The sequence below is a fragment of the Aquarana catesbeiana genome, linkage group LG02, assembly GCF_042186555.1.
Source record: "Aquarana catesbeiana isolate 2022-GZ linkage group LG02, ASM4218655v1, whole genome shotgun sequence".
NCBI classification, from domain to species: Eukaryota; Metazoa; Chordata; class Amphibia; order Anura; family Ranidae; genus Aquarana; species Aquarana catesbeiana.
This window is the reverse complement of record NC_133325.1, coordinates 394,711,864-394,738,853: the sequence shown is the minus strand read 5'-3', so window position 1 is coordinate 394,738,853 and position 26,990 is coordinate 394,711,864. Positions and strand designations below refer to the sequence as shown.

Here is a 26,990-nt window from a genome sequence, read left to right as displayed (position 1 = left end):
ATTCATTTTCATGGCAAAGATGGACTTTGCAATTAATTGCAATTCATCTGATCACTCTTCAAAACATTCTGGAGTATATGCAAATTACATCATAAAAACGAAGGCAGCAGACTTTGTGAAAATTAATATTTGTGTAAGTTTCAAAACTTTTGGCCATGGCTGTAAATTACAAGCATTTTCTTTCATTCCCAAAAATGCTTTTCGATGACAACTGCAATTAGTCCATTGCTGATGAGGCATTACTCTAGTAATATCACATATGCTCTTCTATTTGCTCAGAACAAGGCCCAGAACTCATCCAAGTGGCATTGCAAATATTAGGGATATAGGCAAATGTTATACTCTGTTATTGGCTTACTGAGAAAATGTGAGAAAATATAAAGATTGGCAGGACATGGTTTTGGAGGATGCCACCAACTTCTGCTATGCTGCAATGGCATTCTACTCTTTAAGTGCATTCATTTCATGCCTGTGTGCAATGGCAGACAAAGTCAGTAAGGGGCGCCTGTGCGGATATGATATTTGTGCCTTTCCATTCCTTTATGGCCTTTGCATTCAAATGCAAAAAGTTGTTTTTTTTACTTTAACGCATCATTCTCTGCATCATAGTGTATATATATATATATATATATATATATATATATATATATATATATATATATATATATATATATATATAAAATATTTAATAGTAGCTCTCCCCAAAACCCCCCCCCTTTAACACTTACCTCTGAGTCCATTTTTGATGTAGCACTGTCCCTTCTGCAGCAGCTCTTCTCCCCTCTTCCTTCTCTTATAGGCTTGGCTAAGAGCAGTGAGAGCCATTGGTTCCTTCTGCTGTCAGTCAAATCCTGTGAGCAGAGCAGGACTGAGCTGCGCTATGTGTGTCTATAGATGCACACAGCTCTGCTTCGGATCGAGTCTGCACTTCTCCCCCCATAGCAAATGGCTTTCTTTGGGGGGAAAAAAGAGAAGAGGAGGAGCTGACAGCGCCAGTGGGGGCCCTTAGACAAGAAGGTTTGGGGCTGCTCTGTGCAGTAGAATTGCACAGAGCAGGAAAGTATGACATGTTTGTTATGTAAAAAACAAAAATGTTAACCTCTACTATCACTTTAATCATTACATGACTAAAAATAGCTAAGGTATTGGCAAGTATCATAAGCATGATAGTTCGCAGACTTTTGAGATAAAATAATGATCTTTGAGAAAATGCATATTTCAAGTAAAAAAGCTTGCAATTCGGATGTTACAAACTTTTAGCAAAGTTTTAGTGGTTACAAACTTCAACTTTACATAAGAAGAGGTACAGTATAACAAATAATCCTTTCTGACAGTTTAACATTTGGTGTGGTTGCTTGGACATTAAAGCCTACAGGAACTTCACAGGCAGACCAGTATCTGCTTTTTACTCCCACCATCCCTTGGAAAACAAATGCACTATAGTGAGGGATGCAAAGACCTACAAAATGGGTGTTCAACATCTGAATTTTTGAGATTTGGCCAGGTATTTGAAAATCTGGCCACCATTGTTGCTTGATGAGTTGGCTTGGTTATCTGATATATAGTAGAAACAAAATTATTACTCAATGGTAGTTTATATCAGGAACTTGACATTACCTAGAAGCCCTTTCTTCTTTTGGTGAGGGTTATTTGCATATGATTCTCAAGTGAGGATTCTGTAAAATATCCTACCAGTACTTTATGGTCTATTAAAGCCACGTATGTGGTACTTCAGATCCTCCTGACCCATGCTGATGAAGCCTATTAGGCTGAAATGGTACTGTCACTGGCAGCATGTCATACAAAACCTCCTTTATGAGGGTGTTATTTGTATATAGTAAACTATAACATCTAAGGGAAAAAGAAGGAAAAAATCCACAATTTGCAATGCATCTTTCTGTAAAAGATTTTTTTTCCCCAAGGTCCCTTCTTTGACGCTGGAAGGTGGAAGATTGAAGCAGAATCCTTTTCTACTCCGCGGAAAGGATTATGAAATTGTACCAGAACCAGTGTGGAGAGCACTTTATCATTGGTATGGAGCAAACCTGTCTTTACCTCGACCAGTAAGTAACAGCCAGTCCTGGAATTCATACTGAATATCATCTGCTGAGTATGTATCTGAAATAAAGATAATTAATTTGTGAATGCAGTTGCTTTGACACACTTTTTTCAGATGTATTGTATATATATTTTTATTGAGTTTACAGCTTTAAAAGTCATCATTGTTTTAGATTATAGTCCTAGGCACAGTATATTTATCACTGAGATGTCTCTTGAGATGCATTTCCACTTTTGCAGTCAAATTTGAGAAAACCCAACTATGCACATCATGCCTAAAAATACGATTTTTTTTTTCTCTTTGTTAATTTGGAGCAGGCCTTGGGCACAGTGGAAACTCAGTCTGTACCCAATTGGCAAAAAGAAACACACTGAATTTCCCCTTCATACCATAGGACAGAAAGAGATTTTTAAAATGTTGCTGGTAAACATTAAACATACAGTATATAAGATAATTCTATATTCCGACTATGTATTTAACTGTTTAAGTTTTGCTGGATAGTGTAATCCCACTTTTGTAGCCAAATTGGGATAACGCCCACATTTGTTACGTGTTCCCATTCACATAACATAACTTAGAAAAACAATCGCTGCTTACATTTTACATTCTATTTTCTGAAAACTTCAAAAAAGAAGTTTTTCTCTGCTATGCAGAGGGATCTGTGGCATTACTGTTTACCATAATTAATTCTGTCTGTACTGTGCTGGCAGATCTCCTTATCCATTGTAAACAACTAAATTTGAACATTGTGGGGGGAACTTATTAAAACTGGTACAGCCAGAATCTGGAGCAGTTGTGCATTATCTTCTATGCTTTGCTTTCAAAGTTGAACTGAACAGGCTGAAAATAGTAGCAAGCATACTTTAGCTAACTCTAACCTATTAAAAAAAAATATATATATAATATATTTCCTTGAATACTATGTCACATTGTTGGCCTTTGTGGTGACAAATGTATTCTATACTGAATTATGGTCACACGTGTACATTAAAGCACTGATGGAAGCAGCCATTTATTACTGCCAGGGTAGTAGTTCATTGTGTAGAACTGAGAGAATTTTTAGTAACTCATTGAGTACTTTCAGCCTAAGGCCCCTTTCACACAGGCGCATTCGTTTTGCAGAATCTGCTTGCTCAGTGGGGAATCGCTCCGCTAATGTCCACTGAGCAAGCGGATGACCGGTCCGTCTCCACTGACTGTGCTGAGCGGTGACGGACACAGTCCCGCTCTCCTCTGTGGGGAACGTGGGTGAAAATGGACTGCCAGTCCGTTTTCATCCGATCTGCCAGACAGATGAAAAATAGGACCACCATTCGTCTGGATTTTGCCGGCAGGATCAGAACAGATAGCGACGGATGTCAGCAGACATGTGTCTGCTGACATTCTCCACTCCATAGGGGAGAGTGCAAGGTCTAATCAGGCCCATCTGGAAAACTGACAGGCAGACCTGATCGGACAGCCCATGTGTGAGGGGCCTAACTGCTTCAAAACTAGTATACGGCACATGAATCAAGGCACACCTGCTTCCATCAGGGATTCAGGGCTGCTTATGCTCAACTGCTAGGACCAAAGAAAGATTGTAGTCTGAGCTTACGCAGAACTGAGGTCTTTCCCTGATTTCGTGTGACAGCATTAGGCCAATTTCCTGTAGGGGTTAAAATGTGTTGGTGCCTTTTCTGTCTATATTGTAAAATACAGCCATTAGGCCTCTTTTACATTGGGGCGGTTTGCAGGTGCTATTGCGCTAATAATAGCGCCTGCAAACCGACCCGAATCAGCTGTTGCTGTCTCTCCAGTGTGAAAGCCCCGAGGGCTTTCACACTGGAGTGGCACGTTAGCAGGACGGGAAAAAAAGTCCTGCTAGCAGCATCTTCGGAGCGGTGAAGGAGCTCCGAAGATGTATACACTGCTCCTTCACCGCTCCTGCCCATTGAAATCAGTGGGACAGCGCGGCTATACCACCCGGCAAATCGCCTCTGCAGAGGCGCTTTGCGGTGGTTTGTAACCCTTTCTCGGCCGCTAGCGGCCGAGAAAGGGCTAGCGGACGAATACCGACGGTAAAGCTACGCTAACAATAGCAGCGCTTTACCGCCGACCCCGCCCCAGTGTGAAAGGGGCTTTAAAGTGGAAGTCCATGCAAAAACTAAAATCCCTGCATCTAAAGTCACCAACATTCTAACACTAACCTCTCTAGCCCTGTAAAGAAAAAACGAGTATACATACCTTTTCGGCAGGCGATCTGACCCGATCTCCAGCGGCAGAAGCTCTGCTGAGTACACGTCCAACAACGGCTGTGAAATGAATGGGAAGTGACGTCACCCATAGAGTTACTATGGGGCTTCCGTTTAAGGACGTGTCCTTTGCACCTACCAACACAGCGAAGCTGCGGCTGATAGCTCAGCGTGGGATTAGAGCTTCCGCAGCTGGATATCGGGTTGGATCACCTGTAGAAAACTTATGTGTACTCCTTTTTTCTTTTCAGGGCTAGAGAGGTTAGTGTTAGAATGTTGGTGGCTATAGATGCAGGGATTTTTAGTTTTTGCATGGACTTCCACTTTAAAGGAAATGTTAACTGCAATTTCAATGTAAATTACATGTAAAAAGATGCTGTCTTATGGTTTTGATTTTTTTATTAGGTAATCCGAAATAGTAAAACCAACCTCCCAGAACTGGAGCTCTTTCCACGTTATTTGCTATTTTTGAGACAGCAGCCTGTGACCCGCCAACAACAGTCTAACATCTGGGTGAATATGGGTATGATGAGCCTAAGAATGTTTCCTCAGCATTTACCCAGAGGTAATGTAAGAATGCAGCAAGAATGGGATTGCACTTTTTATGCCACTGTAATGCCTGCTAGCTCTGCAACCTGCATTTTAAATTCATGGGGCTTTAACCTAAGGTCATGCACAAGAAAATTCTTATTTTCTACCTTGAACAAATTAGTTTACATTGCAGAATGGTTGAAACCTATTTTTGGAATAATTTCATAATCTTAAAAAAAAAAAAATACTCTTTTCATGTGTTTAAAATTCTTACATATACCTGTAAGTGGAGATATTTCCCCGCTGTCGCCAGTCAGAAATGGATGCATCTTTGCATTTGATTGGTGCTGCAAAGAAGTAATTGCTTGGTAAGATCTTGGTACTTGAACTGGATGTAAACCCGAAATCTTTTTTTTTTTTTTTTTTATTAAGGCTTGCACCTTGTACAGTATAGGATTTCATGTCATCTGTGTCCAGTCTTGCCATGAAGAGTTAATCCAGCTCTGAGCAGTCCTCTTATCTTTTTTCAGTGAGATAAAAACGGACAGACCGAGAGTCCGTTTCTCCCCTTGCTGTGAGTGGGCGATTTGCATATCTCATGCACAGCCTGAGAGAGACATTCTGTGTACTTCAGATCCCCTCCTCCTTTCTTCTCCAGCTCTCCCAGTATTGGCTGCTCCACACCTCGCCATGATTGGGCATGCTGAAGTCATGTGGTGACTTTTCTGGGTTTTGACTGGATGTTAGTGATCATAGCAAAAGTTCAGTGTAAGAAATACACAGGAGAAAATGCACGTTGACAAGGGGAGTGTAGAGGTGGGCGGGGAGTCTACTGACATTACCACTCCACCCACCGAGCTTCGGACAACAGACCCACCCACAGAATCTGCAGTTTTTTGGGTATCCTAACAGACAGGGGAGACATTTGACAGGTAAGCATACATGCAGGAGGCATGTATATCTTTATAGATAACTACTATGGCAATAGTTTAGAAAGGATGAGTGTGGGTTTACATCCACTTTAATGTTTTTTTTAATATAGAATGATCATAGGCTACAACTATCCTAAACTGATACATTTTAGTCATTGATGTTGAAAGTATAACTGAAGGCAAAACCCTTTAGGGAGATTCGCCCTCTCTGTTTGTCCTGGTGGCTGTTATCACCAAAAGTGTAAGAAAATCCCAAATTTTTAGTAATCAGCAGAACAGGAAAAGAAGAGAATCTTCCAGTTGGGGACACTAGTTCTGGTGACTGCCAGGGATTTCCCTAAGTTTGGAGGGAATTCCTCTCGCTTCCTGTTGTGGCTATGAGACGGGAAGTGAATGGAACTCTCGCCAGTGGACACAGATGGCAGAAAAAAAAACTGACAGGTTACCTCTTTTCCCTTGCTCTATCCAAAAATACTATATCGTTTTCCCATTGTTTCTAATTTTAAAGTAGGCAAAGCTTTTCTTTTATTTCTTAAGACTAAAGGAGGGTTATAACCAATTTTATGTCATCTTTATCACTTTGGGGAGATTTCACTTTCTGTCTCATAGCCAAAACAGAAATTGAGAAGAAATCCCTCCAATGTAAAGAAATCCTTGGTTGACACCAGAACTGGTGTCTCCATTGTAGGATTTCCCCATCTATTCCTGCTCTGGTAACATCCCAAAATTTGGGATTGTCTTTCACTTTCAGGTTCCATTCAAACTAATGCGTTTTTTGATGCATTTTGCAGAAATGCAGGGAAATTTTTTAACATGGGTTCCTATGGAACATGTTCACATCAATGCATTTTTGTGCCTCTGCATCTTTGGAAAGGGCCGGGGAATTTTTCCCACAAAATGCAGCGTTTTGCATGGACTAGACTTCAATGGACCTGCATCCAAGTTGTACAGTCACTGTATATAACTGGTTGCTAAGAAGGGGGCCGGGAAGCCGGCCGCCGCATCCTTAACAACCGATAAGTCATCACCTGAATGTAAAAAAAAAAAAAAAGATTTGTCGCTTAAAAAAATCATGAAAAAAAAACAAACAGCGTGGCGCCCCCCCCCAGGTCCATACCAGGCCCTTGGGTCTAGTATGAGTTCGGAGGGGACCCCCCCTCGCCAATATGTAAAAAAAAAATGGCGTTAGCCAACCCCCTCCCCCCAAAATCCATACCAGATCCTTATCCGAGCATGCAGCCTGGTAGGCCAGAAAAGGGAGGGGACAAGCGAGCCCCCCCCCCCCCCGAACCATACCAGACCACATGCCCTCAACACAGGGGAGTGGGTGCTTTGGGGCAGGGGGAGCCCCCCACCCCAAAGCACCTTGCCCCATTAATGAGGGCCTCTTCCCAACAACCCTAGCTGGTGATTTTGGGGTCTGCGGGCGGGCTTATTGGAATCTGGAAGCCCCCTTTAATAAGGGGGCCCCCAGATCCCGGGCTCCCCCCTAATGTGAATGAGTATGGGGTACATTGTACTTCTAACTATTCACCAAAAAAAAGTTATTAAAAATATCTTCTTCCTCCAGTCTTCCTGCATCTTCTCCCGCATCTTCCTCCTCCGGGCTTCTCCTTTTCCAGCTTCTTCTTCCGCTCTTCTTCTTTATCTGATCTTCTTTGTCCGGTGTGCTTCCTCCTCTGCTGCCGCTCTAGCCAACGATCCTCCTCCGATGCTGCGTCCCGCTGATCTGTCAGTGCCAATGTCAAGCATTTCTTAGATAACGATGGGGCGTGGCCATTGGATGACATCATCCAGAGGCCCCACCCTTTGTGATGTCACCACAAGAACATGATGGGCCCGTGACGTCACAAGGGGTGGGGCCTCTGGATGATGTCATCCGATGGCCACGCCCCCACCGTTACCTAAGACATGCTTGACATTGGCACGGACAGATCAGCGGGAAGCAGCATCGGAGAAGGGTCGTCGGCGGGAGCGATGGCAGAGGAAGAACAACACCTGACAAAGAAGACAGAAGAAAGAAGAAGAAGAGGGGCAGAAGCCCGGAGAAGGAAGATGCGGAGAAGATGGAGGAAGACCGGAGGAAGAAGAAGGTTTTAGACAAGTCTTTTAATAAAAATGTCTACTGTATTTTTTTTGTGGTGAATAGGAAACCCGCTGACAGCTGATAACTCATTGGTGGTTAAGGACGTGGCCGCTGGCTTCCCGTCCCCCTCATTAGCAAAAAGCTATATATAGTGTAAAAAAGAAACGGAAATCGCGGTTAAAACGCATGTCCATAAACGCGGCAAGCACTGCAAAAAACGCTCAAGAGCAACATGCATAGATGTGAATCGAGCCTCAGTCTTGATAGTATTTAAATAGGCTAAACAGGGTGAATCTCACGAACTGTGCCACAGATGACAGGAAAATGGTGTTCAGTGCCTCTCCACTCTATCCAAAACTTGAAAAAAATGTGTTTGGCTTTAGTTATATCTTAGAGCCAGCTACAACTTTCATAATAATCTACCCAAACTTGTTCTTGTGCAGACTGTAGGTCTCGGTGTTCAGTGCTGAAAGAGCCTGTCTAATATTTGATTCCTTGGTTGTAAAGAATGAAGCTAAATGTCTTTCTTTTGGCATATGTGGCTTATTTTACCTTTCAAATAAAACTAAATATTATTCTTTAATTTTTGACCAGGCCAATTAAAAGCTTGTTTAAATTTTAAATAAATCTTGGTGACTTCATATTTTCTTTTTTGCTGTGCGCTAATTATTGTCAAATCAGTGATTAATCTTGGGTTAAAAAAAAAAATGTTTCTTGCTGTAATCTTACAACTAATCCTCTTACCTTAATTGCTTTTTCTTTTTTAAGGGATATTATGTTTCAGTGTGGGGGTATTGTTAAGGTAACATTGTTGCTTTGCTACTCAGAATGCTGTTTCGTGTAGCATTGTGTGAAATTAAAGATATCGCATGCCTTTATCCAATCTTGCATAAGTTTTCTTAATATATTGTTACGTATAAGCATTTTTTTTTTTACATTTGTAGTACTATATCATATTATATTTTTACTTAAAAAAAGATGCACTGTTTTGCATATTCTGTCTGGGGTGACCTATTTTATATACAGAAATCATATGAATTACAAATTTCTGCACTTGGCGACCTGATTCTGCATTGTTTTGCGGCAAATATTCACCTGGATTTCTTTCTAACTTTATGCCACATAAAATGAACGTTGGGACATAATTAGACACCTATACTGTAGAGAACAATGGTGATAGAGAGACATTATAAATTAATGTTCCAAAGTGTTTGGAGGTTTCCAGCTGTTTATTGGTCTGTAAACATGTTTTTTTTTTAGGTATCATCAAGAATAGCAGATGGAATTATGTTAGGTAAAAGCTTTAAAACACTCATTGGCATCTCAGTGAGGGTTTCTTGTTCTAGTCTCTGCAGGACAAAAGTAGTTCTTTATACATGTAAACATTTCTATGTCACTTGGCAGACCTAGAGCTTTTTTTTACGTTTTCTACCGGCTATGTAGTCTACTCATGCCATGTAGGACACTTTTTTTTTGTTTTTTTTAAAGGTAAAATTTAATCCATGCAAATGTAAATGTTTATACAAAATAACGAGCAGCATCTTTAATTTTGCTGTTGATAGCTTAAAAGGATGTAACAAGTAATTTTTTGCTGCCTTAAAGAGGTAGCAGCTAACACAGCTAATTAGATAAATGGCAATACGAAGGAAAACAAATAGTGTAGCGCTTTTGAAAAACGTGACTTAACACATGTATCAAACAGAAGGTGCTGAACCCAAATAATCACCACTAAAGATTAAAAAAAAACATGTACAAAAATAGTGAACACTATAACAAGTGCTAAATGTCCAAGGAAAAGTCCAAGTGAAAATGTTCAAAATGTGGTTCAGAGTTCCATGTAAAATCCAAATATGGTTCAAAACCGCATGTGAATATCCCAACCGTGAACAGGATATATAACTAAAGTGAGAAGTACCATCAATGAAAACTGGGAGGCTTACCGGAGCGTTTGAACCCACAAGAGCACATGTGCTGTGAGTCAAACGGGCTTGTGTTGTGTAAACAACCAATGGGAATGGACACTGGAACCCTCAGATGGCAGGAACAGGAACACGCGGCTATCCTCGAGATGGAAGATATCTATGTAGGTGTATCTCATAAGGGGCGGTGATCAGATGTTCATGGATGCAGTAAATGAAATTAAAGGGGGGAGAACAGAAAGGGCCACATAGCATAATTCCGTTTGGGTACACAATAAAAATTTAATGAAGTTAGAAAACTTACATTTAGCAGGTTAAAATCAGCGCTTTATAAAAAAAACAAATGGCGGCAGTGGAGTCCTTACCGATGCGTTTCGTCTCCAAGGACATGGTAGCTAAGAACATAGGGGCTGTAGGCATACTTCCATGCCTTCTCCTCCAGAGTCTCTCTCTGATTTGTCTGCAGCTGCTTATGTGCACTCCGCTGAGGATGATAAGGAGTATTGTCTATTCTTTTTTTTTTTAGATGATTTTGTGCCTGCGGAGGTTCAGTCTTTTTGTTTGAAAAGCACAGAAAAATAGATAAATTTAATTCTTTTCAAATACGTTACTGGGATGTTACCCCTATGTCACTCTTATTAGTTGAATGAAATTCCATTCCACAAACCCATACTTTCTCGATATCAGTCTTTTCGTTTGGTTCTTATTACCAGAGTGCATACATGTGTAGATATTGAGAAACCTACCTCTAAATTCCCTAACCGTATCAATTTGGGCTCATTTAAAATTCCCTAACCTTTCCAGTACACTCGTTGCTGCATCCTATTTTGTATGGTAAATGATCTACTTCTGGCTAGCTTTTTTCTCCTCCCAATTATTTTGCTGCACAATAACCCATTGAAGAGGTGTTTATATGGAGTAAGCTGTTCCTGTTGTAGATCCTGACACTTCTTGCCTTAACAAAACACTGACTGTTTCTGGTAAGACCTTCCATTGTTTAAGGATCCAGTCGACAAGAGACTGGACACACTTTACAAGTTCCTATTTTCCCATACTGGCCCTTCCATGCAGCCTCTTAATGCTGTCATGTTCATTTGCCAAATCATGGGAGTAGACCAAGGAAATGAGTAATGCACCTGAGTTGATCCTGACTAATCATTTGATTTTCAAACAATTGGAACCCATGCGTGTGGATATTGTATGTTTCATATCCAGAATGTTCCACCTGTCTGTACTGAGGTTTTTCAAGCTGCATTGTGCAAGTAAATGTGTTTTATCTATTGTTCCCGAAAAGGAAAGGTTTACGGTTTTCAGGGTTACTGCTGAAACCTATCCACAGTTCTGCTTCAAGTCTAAAACTATTCCAACGTCTGTATTTGGGTGCAAAAATTAATTGCATCCCTCCATTTTGAAAATGTGGCCTCCGTGGACATCAAGTATGTTTACTTGCATGTCTCCATCTTTCCAGTGTACTGGAAAGATGGAGACATGCAACTAGTTTGCGACCCAACCTTTTGATCTGTAAACTGCTCCTGGAGTATTCACCAAAGCTAGCCCCTGTGCTTGCCCTGTTTCACACACAGTCTTCTCATTGTGGTCTATCTGGATGACCCCTTGCTTGAGAGAGCAGTCAGCTCAGACCCTGCCTGATAATGTCCAAATGACTGTTCAGACTCTTCAAAGGTTTGGTTCTTCCAGCACTGACTTCAGGTGGTTCAGGATGTAAACTCATTGCTTGGAGTAACTAGGTATTCTTCGAGATGCTGCCTAGTCCACAGTTTTTCTTACAAATCAAACTCTGGACACTCTGCTCCCGTTTTTGGACTCTATAGTTCTGGGGCTGTCCATCTCGATGCTTTTGCATGAGGGCTCTGGGCTTAATGATGGCTTTCTTTGAGGCAATCCAGCATGCTCAAATCCAGGCCAATTCCATTGCATATTTTGGATGTGTGGGACAAAAAGGTACAGTCTCTGTATTCACAGGTTCTCCTGACACCCAGGATCAGGTTCTCTCTGGCCTGGTGGCTCACAAATCTGTACCCTGGAACAAGGGAAAGCCCCCCTTTCATCGTTCTAGAGGATTCCCAAAGGTGCTCATTTGACAGGCTGGGGAGGAGTCCTACACACTCTATCAGAAAAGGTGACATGGTCGCCTGAGGAAGCTAGTCTACAAATCAACATACTGGAGCTCTACGCAATTTGGTTGCTCCTTTAGCTGTGGACCTCTCAACTGCAAGGTCATCTGATCCGGTTTCAGTCAGACAGTGTTACAGTAGTGGCATACATCAACAATCGGGGAAAAACTAGAAGTCTCAAAGGAAAGTCGGCCAGATTCTTGGGTAAAACTTCAGGTTCCAACCCTGTCTGCCATGCATATTTCAGGTCTGGAAAGATGGCAGGCTCACTTCCCCAGTAGCCCGCCTGGACCAGAACTTGGTCACCACAGTCAACTACCTGGAATACCTAGGTTGGATTCTCAACTTAGAGAAGTCCTCTTTAAAAACCAGTAAGAAGACTAGAGTATTTGGGCCTGGTCATAGATACAAGCCAGAAGAAGGTATTTTTACCCCAGGCAAAGATCAGTGCCATAAAAGAACTGATTCAGGTAGTCAGGGCAAAGAAGAGTCCCTCTATTCGCCTTTGTATGAGGCTGCTGGGAAAAGATGGTGGCTTCATTCGAAGCAGTTCCCTATGCTCCGTTTCATTCGAGACTGCTGCAACACAGTATCCTGTCTGCCTGGAACAAGAAGGTGCAGGTGTTAGATTTTCCAATGCGTCTGTCTCTTACAGTGCGTCAGAGCCTCAGTTGGTGGTTAATACCCAAAAATCTGCAAAAAGGAAAATCCTTTTTACTGGTTACCTGGACAGTGGTAACAACGGATGCCAGTCTCTCGGCTTGTGGAGCAGTTCTGGAACAGTCCACTGTCCAAGGGAGATGGTCCAAAACAGAGAGGACCTTACCCATCAATGTTCTGGAGATCTGTGCGGCATATCTAGCCCTAAAGGCCTGGACACTCAGGCTACAGGGTTTCCGTGTCAGGATCCAGTCCTACAATGCCACAGCAGTGGCTTATCTCAATCACCAAGGAGGCACCAGGAGTCGTGCAGCTCAGGGAGAAGTGAACCAGAGTTTAATCTGGGCAGAAAAGCATGTGCCATGCATATCGGCAATTTTCATTCCAGGGATAGAGAACTGGCAGGCAGACTACTTGAATCGTCAGCAGTTAGTTCCAGGGGAATGGTCTCTTCACCCCGACATCTTCTTGGCCATATGCCAAAGATGGGGGGGTTCCGGATGTAGATCTCTTTGCATCCAGATTCAACAACAAGATCGACAAGTTTGTGGCAAGAACAAAGGATCCTCTTGCATGCGGGACAGGTGCGTTGGTGACTCCGTGACATCGGTTCTCACTGATTTATGCATTCCCTCCTATTCTGCTACTGCCATGACTTCTTCGCAGGATCAGGCAGGAAAAGAAGTCGGTACTTCTGGTGGCCCCAGCTTGGTCCAGAAGAGCTTGGTATGCAGAAGTAGTAAAAATGACAGTAGGTTCCCCGTGCACCCTACCGTCACGTCCAGACCAGTTATCCCAAGGTCCAGTGTTCCATCCTGCCTTACAAACGCTAAATTTGACGGTTTGGCTATTGAAACCCACGTTCTGAAGAGTTGTGGGCTTTCAGGTCCTGTGATCTCTACCTTGATCAATGCAAGGAAGCCAGCTTCCTGAATGATTTATCATAGAGTCTGGAAAACGTATATGTCTCCTGGTGTGAATCCAGGGGTTGGCATCCCAGAAAATATGTCATAGGTAGAATTCTTGACTTTCCTCAAATGGGATTAGAAATTAAGCTGGCCTTGAGTACCATCAAGGGCCAGGTCTCAACCTTGTCAGTATTATTTCAACGGCCACTTGCTTCGTATTCTTTGGTCCGAAGCTTTATGCAGGGGGTAACGCGTCTTAATCCTCTGGTTAAGGCGCCCCTAAACCCCTGGGACTTGAATTTGGTTCTGTCAGTTTTACAGAAACAGCCTTTTGAACCAATACGTCAAATTCCCTTGGTCCTGTTGACAAGGAAGTAAATTTTTCTGGTAGCCATTTCTTCTGCTAGAAGAGTATCAGAATTAGCAGCTTTTTCCTGTAAAGAGCCTTATTTAATCATGCACAAGGATAGAGTGGTATTGCGCCCTCATCCTAGCTTTCTACCGAAGGTGGTTTCAGATTTTCATCTAAACCAAGATATTGTTCTGCCTTCCTTTTTTCCAGATCCCTGTTCTACGGAAGAAAGGTCACTACATTCTTTGGATGTAGTGAGAGCAGTCTAAGCCTATCTGGAAGCAACTGCTCAAATTGGCAAAACAGATGTTTTGTTTGTATTGCCAGAAGGTCCTAATACAGGACAGGCAGCGTTGAAATCTACCATTTCAAAATCGATTCGGCAAGTGATTGTTCAAGCTTATGGTTTGAAACAGAAAATTCCACCTTTTCAAATCAAGGCGCACTCCACAAGGGCTGTTAGTGCTTCGTGGGCAGTGCATCAGCAAGCCTCTATGGCTCAAATCTGTAAGGTCGCAACCTGGTCTTCAGTCCATACATCCACCAGATTTTATCAGGTAGATGTAAGAAGGCATGAGGATTTTGCCTTTGGGCGTAGTGTTCAGCAGGCAGCGGTACAAGGTCCTCAGGTCTGATTACACCCTACTTGGTTGTGGTTCCCCTCCCCTCAGATAGCATTGCTCTGGGACATCCCAGCAGTAATTACTGAGGCTCTGTCCCGTGATGTACGAGAAAGAAAATAGGATTTTTATAACAGCTTACCTGTAAAATCCTTTTCTTTTGAGGTACATCACGGGACACAGAGGTCCCACCCCTCTTCTAATACACTTATATTGCTTTGCTACAAAACTGAGGTATTCCCAGTAATGGGAGGGATTATATAGGGGGTTGAACTTCCTGTCTAGGGTGTGCCAGTGTCCAATCATCTAGTGATACCCTATATAACCCATCAGTAATTACTGAGGCTCTGTGTCCCATGATGTACCTCAAAAGAAAAGGATTTTACAGGTAAGCTGTTATAAAAATCCTATTTTTTCTCCCCGATGCACTCTGCTGTGAATGGAGGGCAATGCTGGTGATTTTCATTGCACCAAATTGGCTCAGGCAGAAGTGATATGGAGACCTCTTTAGACTCCTGGAAGACTCCCTGTGAGCTCTCCCAGTCTCAATAATCAAATTAACACCCTGCTTCACAGTTGCTGGCTTTGATGGCATTGCTGTTGAATCCCAGATCCTAAACTAATAGGGGGGTCTATCCAAATTGGTTATGGGTATGCTCCTTAAAGCTAGGATATTGACCTCTCACAAAGTCTACCATTGCTCCTAGAAGGGGTACTTCACATGGTGCAAAACAAGAACATTTCATCACGGGAAATACTCCGTAGGACTCATCCTGACCTTTTTCTAGTCATGTCTGGACTTGGTCTTTTTTACTATCAAAGGATAGATCTCTACTCTAGCAGTTATTTTGCAAAGACTGCTTTCCTCTGATTCAATATTCAATCCATTTTGTGCACCATCTTCCCTGACTTGCAGCTGCAAGCTCCAAAGTGATAAACACTTCCAAGAAACAATAAATAAATTGTACCATTCTTATATCACATTATATCAAAATAGGTGTATAAATACATAATTAACTGTGTCCGTTTCCCACAATAAGTGTATGACTTTATACACTTTTGACAAAATAATATGGGTATATTGCCACAAAAAAAAACAAAAAACATAAATTGGTGAAAAATATCCATATGTGATAATCCATAAATTTAACTACAGTGCTTCCAATACATACAAAGAAAAGTGTGTTCTCCCAAAAGGAATGACCTCCACTGAACCCCAAAATGTCTGCTCACCTTAATAGTTGACTTTCATTACAAAGGTCAAATAATAACACTTGTAGCCAGATGACAACACAACTTCTCCAGGCAATGGAGGTCTTCAGCATAATTAAACTACCATCCAAAAATCCTCTCTGGCCCAAGCAAGATTAATTAGATACCTCAATATTGCTCTCAAAGAAAATAAAAACATACCATAGTGTTCTTTCTTGTTGTTTATTAAATAATGATAAAAAATGCACTTACAGAGTGTTGCAGATAGAATTACTTAGTACAGCACGTCAGCAGTGCTGCAATGAAGATAAGCCAATGAAGAGCAAGGATCACTCTACTCTTTAAACAGCCACCTCTCCCTCAGACTCCCCGACTCCGCCCAACATGTTTTGTCAATTACCTCTTCAGGGGCATATTTTCTCAAGGACATAAGAAAAAATATGTATTCAAAACTTGCTAATAATAGCACGATCTATCCTGAAAAAGAAAAAAAAAGTTGTATATGTGAGTCTAGACTACAAAATACTGAGCCATCACCTAAATGAAAAAAGGCCTGGGGACTCAATGGTTAATGAAAAATTTAAGAAAAATCCTCGTCTTGCAGTCCATTAAAATATATGTGAAACCTTAACTTGTAAAACCAGCTATTCAGTTTAAAATAGAAAGGCAAGGCAAAACATTTGTGTGTGTGTGTGTGTGTGTATATGTATATATATATATGTGTATATATGTGTATATATATATATATATATATATATATATATATATATATATATATATATATATATATATATATATATATATATATATATAATAAGTAACCCTATAACCTCTGTTCTCAGCTGCATGAGGGGCTTGGAGAGCTGGAGGTGCAGACTGCCTGCAAGCAGGGAGTGTCAGCAGGAGACAGATAACCCACAGTACACAAGTCTAGCCATTGAAGTTCAAAGTAGAAAATTGACCATGCTGAGACTGATGTGCTTCATTGCCTGTTGTGGTCAATTTGAAACAAGAACGTAGGAGTATTGGCATGGTCACCTGGTATTGCACACAGCAATATAAAGAGAACAGGATACTTTTTCATAAAATTATGTGATAACAGACACATAATATGTGTGTCCTTTTGTTCATAGTGGCATGCCAGATACTCCAAAATGTCTTCCTAAAATTACCCTTTTTGTTACTGAATATGGAAAATAAGACTGTCCTGCAGAATCTTGTACCTGTATGCAATTAAAAGAAGAATACAACTAACTGTGTTATTTAGATGTGTGATACGCCAACAAATCTTAACATTGTAGTAATAGGAATGAGTATGCATGTCATTTTTCTTCTCTATAACAACAGGAAATGTGCCATCTCCAAATGCTCCTCTGAAAAGAGTCCTGGCATATACTGGTTGCTTTAGCAGAATGCAGACCATAAAAGAAATCCATGAGTATCTTTCCCAACGACTGCGCATCAAAGAAGAAGACATGCGGTTGTGGTTGTATAATAGTGAGGTAATCAGTGATTTTTTGATTGTATTCTGCTTTGTTAAAATGTATCCATATCAAAATGTTTTTTCTTTTAGGGCTCTTTTCACACGGGCTTTTTGATCAGGTCCACCTATCAGTTTTTCAGGCGGTCCTGATTGGATGCGCCATTCAGCCCTATGGAGCGGCAGGTGAAAGCGGTGGCCTGTCTGCTGACATCCGCCGATACCTGATCCCATCCGCCAAATCCAGATGGATGGAAACCCTATTTTCCATCTGTCTGGAGAATCAGATTGGATGAAAACGGACAGGCGGAGGAGAGCGGGGCTTTGACGGGTCCATCTCTGCACAGTGAGCGGAGACTGACCTGTCATCTGCCTGCTCAGCGGGGATCAGCAGATCAATCCCTGCTGAGCAAAGCGGAGTCCATACACGGACAAGCCTGTGTGAAAGGACCCTTAGTTTGGATGGGGAGAATGGATAGAACTTTGAAGTTTTAATGCTGTTTGTGTCCAAGCTGGAGATATTGGCCCTCTTTATTTGTCTGAGTGACCATTGTAACTTAAACAGGGTAATGGAAAATCCAAAATGTTATAGTTGTGATGGGCACAAGAGGTGAGAATAAATATTGCAATGAGAAAACCTGTCCAGTCATTGCTGTCTAAGAGAAAATGTTTCCCCTCACTACAGGAAATGCTGACCAGGGTTAAATCCATTACTACGCTATCCAAAACTCAAAAAAGGTGTGACTTCAGAAATGTTTTAATGCTATATAGCTACCAAAAGAATATTTCCAAAAAGTATTGTGGGCAGTAAATTTGGATTTTGTTGAGATAGAATCTTTAGACTGTGGCTCAGTAAGCGGTTCACATTACCAAGGATGAAATTAGGAGGAGGTTGCACTTGAGACCTTCTGCACCAACAATATTATTTCATGCTGCCACTGCTCCTTTTACTTGCATACTCAGAGTATATTACCAAAAAAAATAGGACGCCTGCCTTAAGACACACATGAACTTTAATGGCATCCCAGTCTTTAGTCCATAGGGTTAAATATTGAGTTGGCCCACCCTTTGCAGCTATAACCGTTTCAATTCTTCTGGGAAGGCTGTCCACAAGGTTTAGTGTGTCTATGGGAATGTTTAACCTTGTTGACTCTTAAACCTTGTGGACAGGCTTTCCAGAAGAGTTAAAGCTGTTATAGCTGCAAAGGGTGGGCCAACTCAATATTGAACCCTATGCACTAAGACTGGGATGCCATTGAAGTTCATGTGCGTAAAAAAGGCAGGCATTCCAATACATTTGGTAATATAGTGTATGTGTCCAGAATGTTGCCGAGATGTTACCAAAATGTTGCTATTGTTTCCTGAATACTCTTTTAGCACAAAAGAAGCACATTTGCGTTGAATATCAGATGCTGCCTGAAAGAGGAATTTCTGTGAAGTACCTATGATGAGCTGTGTCCAAGGTGGAGAGGGCACTGTCCTAAAAAGAGGAAGTGGAGCTTAGGGAGCTGTGGGGTGGTACAACCCTTCCGCCCTCAAAACCCAACAGGCATCTACTTGATCCCTGGTATTGGGCAACACTTTTATGTAGAATTGTGCATCTAACAAAATTCTTGCTTTGTTTCCGCAAAAGTCTTTTGTGCAATCTAGGGGTGTAGATTTTAGACCTTGTGCTAACCTTTGGGTATATATGTACTGGTATATGGAATGTCCACTCAATTACTTTATTTCTTTTCATTAGAACTACCTCACGCTCTTGGACGATGAAGACCATAGACTAGAATATCTTAAAATTCAGGATGAGCAGCACTTGGTAATAGAAGGTACATTTTGTAAATTGTAATAGCAGCTAGATTTACGAACACATACATATAGTAGGAGCTTCAATACTATGGCTGCCTTCAATTTGTGTTTGTGTTAAATAAGTATATATGATACTGTTGAGTAAGGCTTCATTTACACGGCCGTACAGAGCCTGCATAAACACTCTCCCGGGACCCGCAGCTACTGTGTACAGCCACCCATTAAGATGAATTGGAAGATGCAGCTGTATGCGGTTATGCTTGGTGGTTTGTGTAAAGCCCTCGCATGCAAACTGTATCTGCGCTCAGCCCATATGCTTTACATTACCCCTGGTTTGTAACACGTTTACGGCAGCATCTTCTAATTCAGTGCTTTTATAAACTCTAGTGCCAAAAGGTTTTTTAAAAGGAACTTGTTGGGACAGAAATATAAGATCAACAATTGTTGGCTGCTTTTTTTTTTTTATTGCATTCTCCTGGTTTGTCATCCTTATCTTTCCGCTTTTACCAAGTTTTGGGACATTACATTTTTTGACTCGGTAAGTAATGAGACCTAAAACAAGATGATTGGTCCAGAGCATGCACTTTCAAAGCCAAGTTCACAATGACAGCACCCATATTTCTCTCTGGACAGGTTCCCTTTAACTAATATAGGTAATCCTTCTGTATCCCTGGTACTGATACTTCTGAAAGTCAATAACTTTCTCTCCTTGAGAAGTTAAAATCCAACATTATGCCTTCCTCTAACTGAAGTTATTCGCACAGTTAAAGGTTAAGCTCAAAAGAGTGGTTGCTGAACTTGGGAGCTGTGCAGTCCTGCAACACTCATATATGTGCTCATTTAAGCTGAACTCCAGCTTTTGGTATACTTTACATAGTTCGCTTGGGCCAAATTGTCCCTTACTAACATGTGAGGCCTCTGAAAGTGCGGTATAAACTGTATGTAGCTGAGGCTACATGCCGCATACCTCACTGTGTTCCAGATTGCAGCCGAGACTTCCTGTCTAATACCCGGAACACAGTTGTGTCTACCTGATCGGCGCTCAGCCATTCAGAGAAAGCAATCTATTCTAGCAATAAATACAAAACTTCCTCTGATTGGCTGAGTCAGAGGTTGTGACATCATCAGCCCGCCTTTCTGACTCATAGTTATAGTGAACACAAGAAACACTCTGCCAAGCATATAAAAAAAAAGCATAGAGCACTTCCCAGAATATTCCAGTGGAACATTTGTCTCTTGCAGAGACATGATAAAAAACATGGGTAACTTTGACAGAAACATGCTAAGCATGTTGAACATTGTACCTGGCACATACAAAGAATAAGAAGAATGAGAACTTTAAACAGGCTGGTAGCAGGCTTTAGAACTTTTTGAAGCTTGTTGAAAGCCTTCTGAAGCCTGGCAGCAGCTTGCTTAAAGTGGCAATCAACACTCGCCTTAGGATCTGTATCCAACATTTATAAACAGGAGCTGAATTTTACTTTAAAAGCTTGCTGAAAGCTCTACAAATACTTTGTCAAATCTTGTGGTTCACACTGCTCTTAAACAAGCTGAAGCCTGTGTGAAACAGGCCTTAATCCTGAACTTTAGATTATTTATAAATAGATTAAAAAATAAAGGTTCCAACCCTGATCCTAGGGGTAAACCACTAATAACCTTAGACCATTCAGCATCTGCCCCTATGCACACCTATATGCAACTTGACCCATAACTCCTCATCACCATTACTCTGATCATCAACAAAATCCTATTTCAAACTCATTTTAGATCACTTCTTACATAGAAACGCCACAACCTTTTATTTTACCCTGTGTCTCTGAAATAGAATAGCTAAGAATATTAATAGCCTAATTATGTGAAGAACGAAGCCAAGATTCAGCAATACCAATTAAGTCATTGTATTTTTCATGCACCAAAGCTACCAACTCTCCAACTTTTTTCACAAACTTCTGACATTGGTGAACACACACACTTTTAAGTTCATTGTTGCATTTGGCACTTGTATTTACCATGTGTTTTTTTGTATAATAAATGGTACTGTAATTGCCAATGTTTGTAACATGGGAATCCCCTTATAACCTGCCAGAGCCCTTCTCCCATTTTCTCCATGCCACCCTCTATTAGACTCCTTACACACTGAGGTGGTTTACCGCCATTTTAGTGCTAAAAATAGCACCTGTAAAGTGCCTGAAAACTGCATCTAATGCCTCCCCAGTATGAAAGCCTGAGTGCTTTCACACTGGGGCGGTGCGCTTGCGGGACAGAAAAAAAAGTCCTGCAAGCAGCATCTTTGGGGCAGTGTAGGAGCGCTGGATAAAGAAAAGCACTGCTAAAACGAGCGGCGCTTTACCGCTAACGGACTGTCCGCCCCAGTGTGGAAGGGGGTTTTAGTTTCTGATCCTGGTCTTGCCTCCCTACATGTACAGTGGCAAGAAAAGTGTGTGAACAACAATAGACATACACAATGTCCTTAAGCTGATAACCCACAAATGATATTAATTTCTCGTGACTTTATTAAACACACATATTAAACATTCACATCTACAGGAAAAACGTATGTGAGCCCATAGACTAATTACTTCAACAAAAGCTAATTGGAGTCAGTAGTTTGCATGCCTGAAATCCAATTAAAGAAATGAGTTTGATGGTGTGGTATAGAGCTACTTTGATATAATACATTTAAAAAATGTAAGATTGCTGGTCAAGCTCTCTAAAGACATGATCAAGAGTAGTTGACCTGCATAAGGCCCCTTTCACATGGACGGATAGAATGGTGCTTTTAGCTGCAGATTTTCTAATTTTCTACCGCAGCTAAAAGCACACAATGCTTTCCTATGGCCCCATTCACACACTGCGTTTAGCTGCGAATTAGATACATGCGGTTCTGTGCGGATAGAAAGAATAGAATTGGCTGCGTCCAGAAGCGAGCGCCCCCCCCCCCCTTCCTGAGCCGTACCAGGCCACATGCCCTCAACATGGGGGGTGGGTGCTTTGGGGGAGGGGGTGCCCTGTGGCCCCCCACCCCAAAGCACCTTGTCCCCATGTTGATGGGGACAAGGGCCTCTTCCCGACAGCCCTGGCCGTTGGTTGTCGGGGTCTACGGGTGGGGGGGATTATCGGAATCCGGGAGCCCCTTTTAATAAGGGGGCCCCCAGATCCTGGCCCCCCCACCCTATGTGAATGAGTATGGGGTACATGATACCCCTACCCATTCATCTAGGGAAAAAGTGTCAATAAAAAAAACACTACACGGATTTTTAAAGTAATTTATTAGACAGCTCCGGGGGTCTCTCCAGTTCTTTCCGCGTTCTCCGGGTCTTCTGCCGGGCTCCTCCGCTATCTTCTGCTCTTTTGCCGCTCTTTTGCTATAGCGGAGGAGCCCGGTCTGCTGCCTTCTGCCCTCTTCCCTCTTCTCTTCTTCTCTTCTTCTGATGTTGACACGACGCTCTCTCCGGCTGGAATGCACTCTGGGCGCTCTGCTCTGACTTATATAGGTGGTGACCCTGCCCCCTTATGCCGTCACAGTCCCTGGGCATGCTGGGACTGTGACGTTTTAGGGGGTGTGGTCACCGCCTATATAAGTCAGAATGGAGCGTCCAGAGTGCATTCCAGCCGGAGAGAGCATCGTTTTAACATCAGAAGAAGAGAAGAGGGCAAAAGGCAGCAGACCGGGCTCCTCCGCTATAGCAAAAGAGCGGCAAAAGAGCAGAAGATAGCGGAGGAGCCCGGCAGAAGACCCGGAGAGCGCGGAGAAGAACCGGAGAGACCCCCGAAGTCGAAAGGGCGCCCCCTCCCCCAAAGCACCCACCCCCCATGTTGAGGGCATGCAGCCTGGTACGGCTCAGAAGGGGGGGGTGCTCGCCCGTCCCCACCCCCTTTCCTGACCGACCGAGCTGCGTGCTCGGATAAGGCTCTGGTATGGATTTTGGGGGGGACCCCACGCCGTTTTTTCGGCGTAGGGGTTCCTCTTAAAATCCGTACCAGACCTAAGGGCCTGGTATGCCCCTGGGGGGGGATCCCACGCCGTTTTTTTATTTAAAATTGGCGTGGAGTTCCCCCTCAAGATTCATACCAAACAGTGCGAGTCGGCACCCTGTCGGGTTGCCATGGAAATGGCAAACCGCAGCCAAACGCGACCGCAGCTAATCGCACTGTGCAAATGCAGCTGATCGCAGTGCCTGGAGTCTTGAACTCCACAGGAAAAAAAATCATGCTTTTAACTGCGGCAGAATAGCCGTCCGTGTGAAAGGCGCCTAAGGCTGGAAAGGAATACCCCGCAATCTCAAAGTGATTAGGCGTCCATCAGTCGACAGACAAATTGTCTATGAATGGAGACCGTTTAGTACTGTAGAATGGCAAAACATCACAGAGGAAGCTGCTGCAAAAAAAAATAAACATTGCTGCGTCTGAAGTTTTGTGGACTGATGAAACAAAAGTTGAATTGTTCAGGACGAATACTCAGCACTATGTATGGAGCAAAAAGGGCACAGCTTATCAACATTAAAACATCATCCCAACAGTAAAGTATTATGGATGCAACATCATGATTTGGGCTTGTTTCCCTCCCTCCGATCCTGGATCACTTGCCATCATTGCGGGGAAAATTAATTATTATTATTATTATTATTATACAGGATTTATATAGCGCCAACAGTTTACGTAGCGCTTTACAACTTGAGGGGTAGACAGTACAAAAACAATACACTTTAATACAGTAGGAATCAGAGGGCCCTGCTCCTTAGAGCTTACAATCTAAGAGGGAAGGTCAAGGGATACGAGGTAATAACTGTGGGTGATGTGCTGATTGAGAAGATAAATGTACAGTTGTTAGGTGGGGCCAGATAGGCTTCTCTGAAGAGATGAGTTTTCAGGGATTGTCTGAAAGTGGATAAAGTAGGAGAAAATCGGACGAATTGGGGTAGAGCATTCCAGAGAATGGGAGAGGCCCTGGAGAAGTCCTGAAGGCGAGCATGGGATGAGGTGACAAGGGAGTTTGAGAGCAGGAGGTCTTGAGAGGAGGTCGAAGAGAATGATTAGGTTGGTATTTTGTGACTAGGTTAGAGATGTAGCTGGGGGCCAGGTTGTGGATGGCTTTGTAAGTTATAGTTAGTATCTTGAATTTAATTCGGTGACTGAGTGGCAGCCAATGGAGGGATTGGCAGTGGGGTGTAGCAGACGCTGAGCGGTTTGTGAGGTGGATGAGCCTGGCAGCAGCGTTCATGATGGACTGAAGTGGGGATAGCCTATTTAGAGGTAAACCAATGAGGAGGGAGTTGCAGTGGTCGAGGCGAGAGATGACCAGGGAGTGGATAAGAAGCTTTGTGGTGACATTGATTAGGAAGGGGCGTATCTTGGAGATGTTGCGGAGATTGAGGCGGCAAGTTTTGGATAGTGATAAAATGTGGGGTCGAAAGGTTAGTTCAGAGTCCAGGATTACACCTAGGACCTTGGCGTGGGGAGATGGGTTGATAGTTGAGCTGTTGATATTGACAGAGAAATCAGGGGAAGTGGCACCTGAGGGAGGAAATAATCATGAGCTTGGTTTTGGATAGGTTTGGAAATTAATTCCTAAGTTTACCAAAATATCCTATAGGATAATGTCAGGGTGGCTTTCCGCCAGCTGAAGCCTAATAGAAGTTGGGTGATAAAGCAGGACAAATGACCCTCAGCATTGAAGTAAATCCACCACAAACTGGCTTCAGAAAAAAAAAAACAGTGCCTTTTGGGATGGCCCCATCAGAGCCCAGACCTTAGCCCTAAGAGATGCTGTGGACTGACCTCAAGAGAGATTTTCCCACCAGACATCCTATAAATGTGTCTGAGCCGTAGCAGATTTGTAAAGAGTAATGGTCACAAATTCCTCCTGAACATTTTGAAGATCTGATCCAGAGCTACCAAAAGTGCTCTCATAAGATTATTGCTGCCAAAAGAGGTTCAACCAGCTATCAACTCCAAGGGTTCATTTACTTTTTCCCCTCGATCACTGCAAATGTTTAACGGGTGTACTCAATAAAAACATGAGACATTAAAATTGTTTGTATGTTATCAGCCTAAGCACACTGTCTATTGTTGTGACTTGTTGTGTTGTGAGCAGGATCAGGTAATTTCCGGGTTCATTTACTTTTTCTTGCCACTGTAGATGTGCATGTTTGGTTACATGGGAACAGCTGTGGGCCCTGTCAGCCTCTCATTGCATTGAATAGGGCTTTCCGCCTGTTGCTTTTCACAGAAAATCCCGCTGAGGTCTCCTGCAGGAAATTATTGTCGGCCCTTAACACAGGTGGGAATGAGGTCTACCACTTCTGTGGTTTTTACTTCACTTATTCAAATCCACTTAGTTCACAATCCCACTTCGAGTTTTATGACATACAGATATGGTAGGGTACTGCCATATTTGGACTGAAGGAGGCACACCTTTTTTAAGGAGCAAGAAACTTTTTTGCTATTATAAATGTTAAAATTCTACTTATTCACTGTTAGCATTGTTTTGGTTTTTTTTTCAGTTCGCAACAAAGACATGAGCTGGCCAGAAGAAATGTCATTTATTGCAAACAGCAGTAAAATAGATAGGCATAAAGGTAAGTCTAAGAGTTGAATGCTGCTATATCTTTGAGCTTGAAAAAAATATTAAGTGAAATGACCAAAGTGGTTTATACAAACTAAAACTATGTTATCCTTAGTGTGTGTTAATGTTGTTATTATTATCACTGATAATATTGGCCCCCTTCTATCTGTTGCAGCATTTTTAAAGCTACATTTTATATATCTATCAAGTTCAAGAGATTTAACATTTTTTACAATTACGGTAGATAGGAAGCCGCTTCTGTCTAAGATGCCTTTTACGGTAATTTACTTTACAGAAGGTTTCTCTGCCTGTCCTTATCTTAGAGAAATGCCACTACCCCCACAAATACAGAAGGCATTGTACATTGTAATTTTTCCAGTTTAACCAATTTGCTCATAATAGCTGATAACCTGTTAGTACTGTTTTTTTGTTTTAGTCCCTACCGAAAAGGGAGCAACAGGCCTCAGCAACCTTGGAAATACATGCTTTATGAACTCCAGTATCCAATGTGTCAGTAACACTCAGCCTCTAACAAAATACTTCATCTCAGGGAGACATCTGTATGAGCTAAACAGGTACTTATGATTAATACTAAGCAAATGTGTGTGGATACATCAGAATCTGCAGATCTATTCACTTTATCAGTCCATTAAATGTCCGTTTAAAATTGTTTTTCATGTTTGTGATCACATCTTTGGCAGACTGGGTCTGAAATTGGCTTTGTGGGGGTGTACACAGAATCCTACGTTGGGAGGGTCTAGCCAGAATTAAAACCACAGCAGGCAAAACATGCAAAGGAATAAGTGCAAAAACTGCAAATTGAACAACAGTGAAAATGCCAAATTGTAATATACAGCAAGCAACAAAAGCGCATCCTGTAACAAGCAATTTTTGGATTTTTAACAATACTAGTGCAAGTAAAATCAAAGAATATAATGAATAATAAAAAAGGCAAGATCAAACCATATACACTGTATATGCAAATTAAGCTAGGATAGGACAGGACTGAGAACAGAAAGGCATAATTGAGAAAGACAATTGTCCATAGCAGTGGGGTATAAGGGCAGGTTGCTAAAGTAGAGGCGGTGATGACTGCTGTAGAGGCGGAGGTATAAAAAATCAAGAATTGAGATGTAGGGAATAATTTGAGAGCTAACTGGGCTGCAGAGCGACACTTGATGGTGGCCACTGGAGCCACTGGCAACTAGAACAATGCCGCAGGCAGGTAAAAACAGAGAACATGGTCTGTGATATTAGAAAGGTGTGCATGTCCTCTTTCAGTCTTTGACGAAATATAAAAGGAATTCCTTTGTTAATTTTTTTTAGAACATTATTTCTAATCGTATAGCATAATTTATAAGTGACTGTCTTTTTTTTTTTTTTTAACGTAAAGTGCATAAACGCATTTTACAATAAAGTCCCAGGTTAGTATAAACCAATTTATTTGTTTAAGGAATTTAGTTTTAACTTTAATTTGTGTATTAACTGAATTGTTGT

The 26,990-nt window shown here is 42.0% G+C and overlaps 1 protein-coding gene across 2 annotated transcripts in view; it reads left to right on the top strand.

The window, feature by feature from the left end:
* The window catches only part of USP32 (ubiquitin specific peptidase 32), a 329,432-nt gene that overhangs the window by 240,369 nt on the left and 62,073 nt on the right, over positions 1–26,990 (top strand). Inside the window, exons 15-20 of one of the 2 annotated variants that reach the window (XM_073615247.1) lie at positions 1,923–2,063; positions 4,696–4,813; positions 16,993–17,147; positions 18,867–18,948; positions 25,432–25,506; positions 25,930–26,068. In XM_073615247.1, coding sequence (XP_073471348.1) covers positions 1,923–2,063; positions 4,696–4,813; positions 16,993–17,147; positions 18,867–18,948; positions 25,432–25,506; positions 25,930–26,068 — 710 coding nt within the window. Of the gene's footprint in view, positions 1–1,922; positions 2,064–4,695; positions 4,856–16,992; positions 17,148–18,866; positions 18,949–25,431; positions 25,507–25,929; positions 26,069–26,990 lie in introns of both variants that reach the window. The other variant, XM_073615245.1, reaches the window with a different exon arrangement.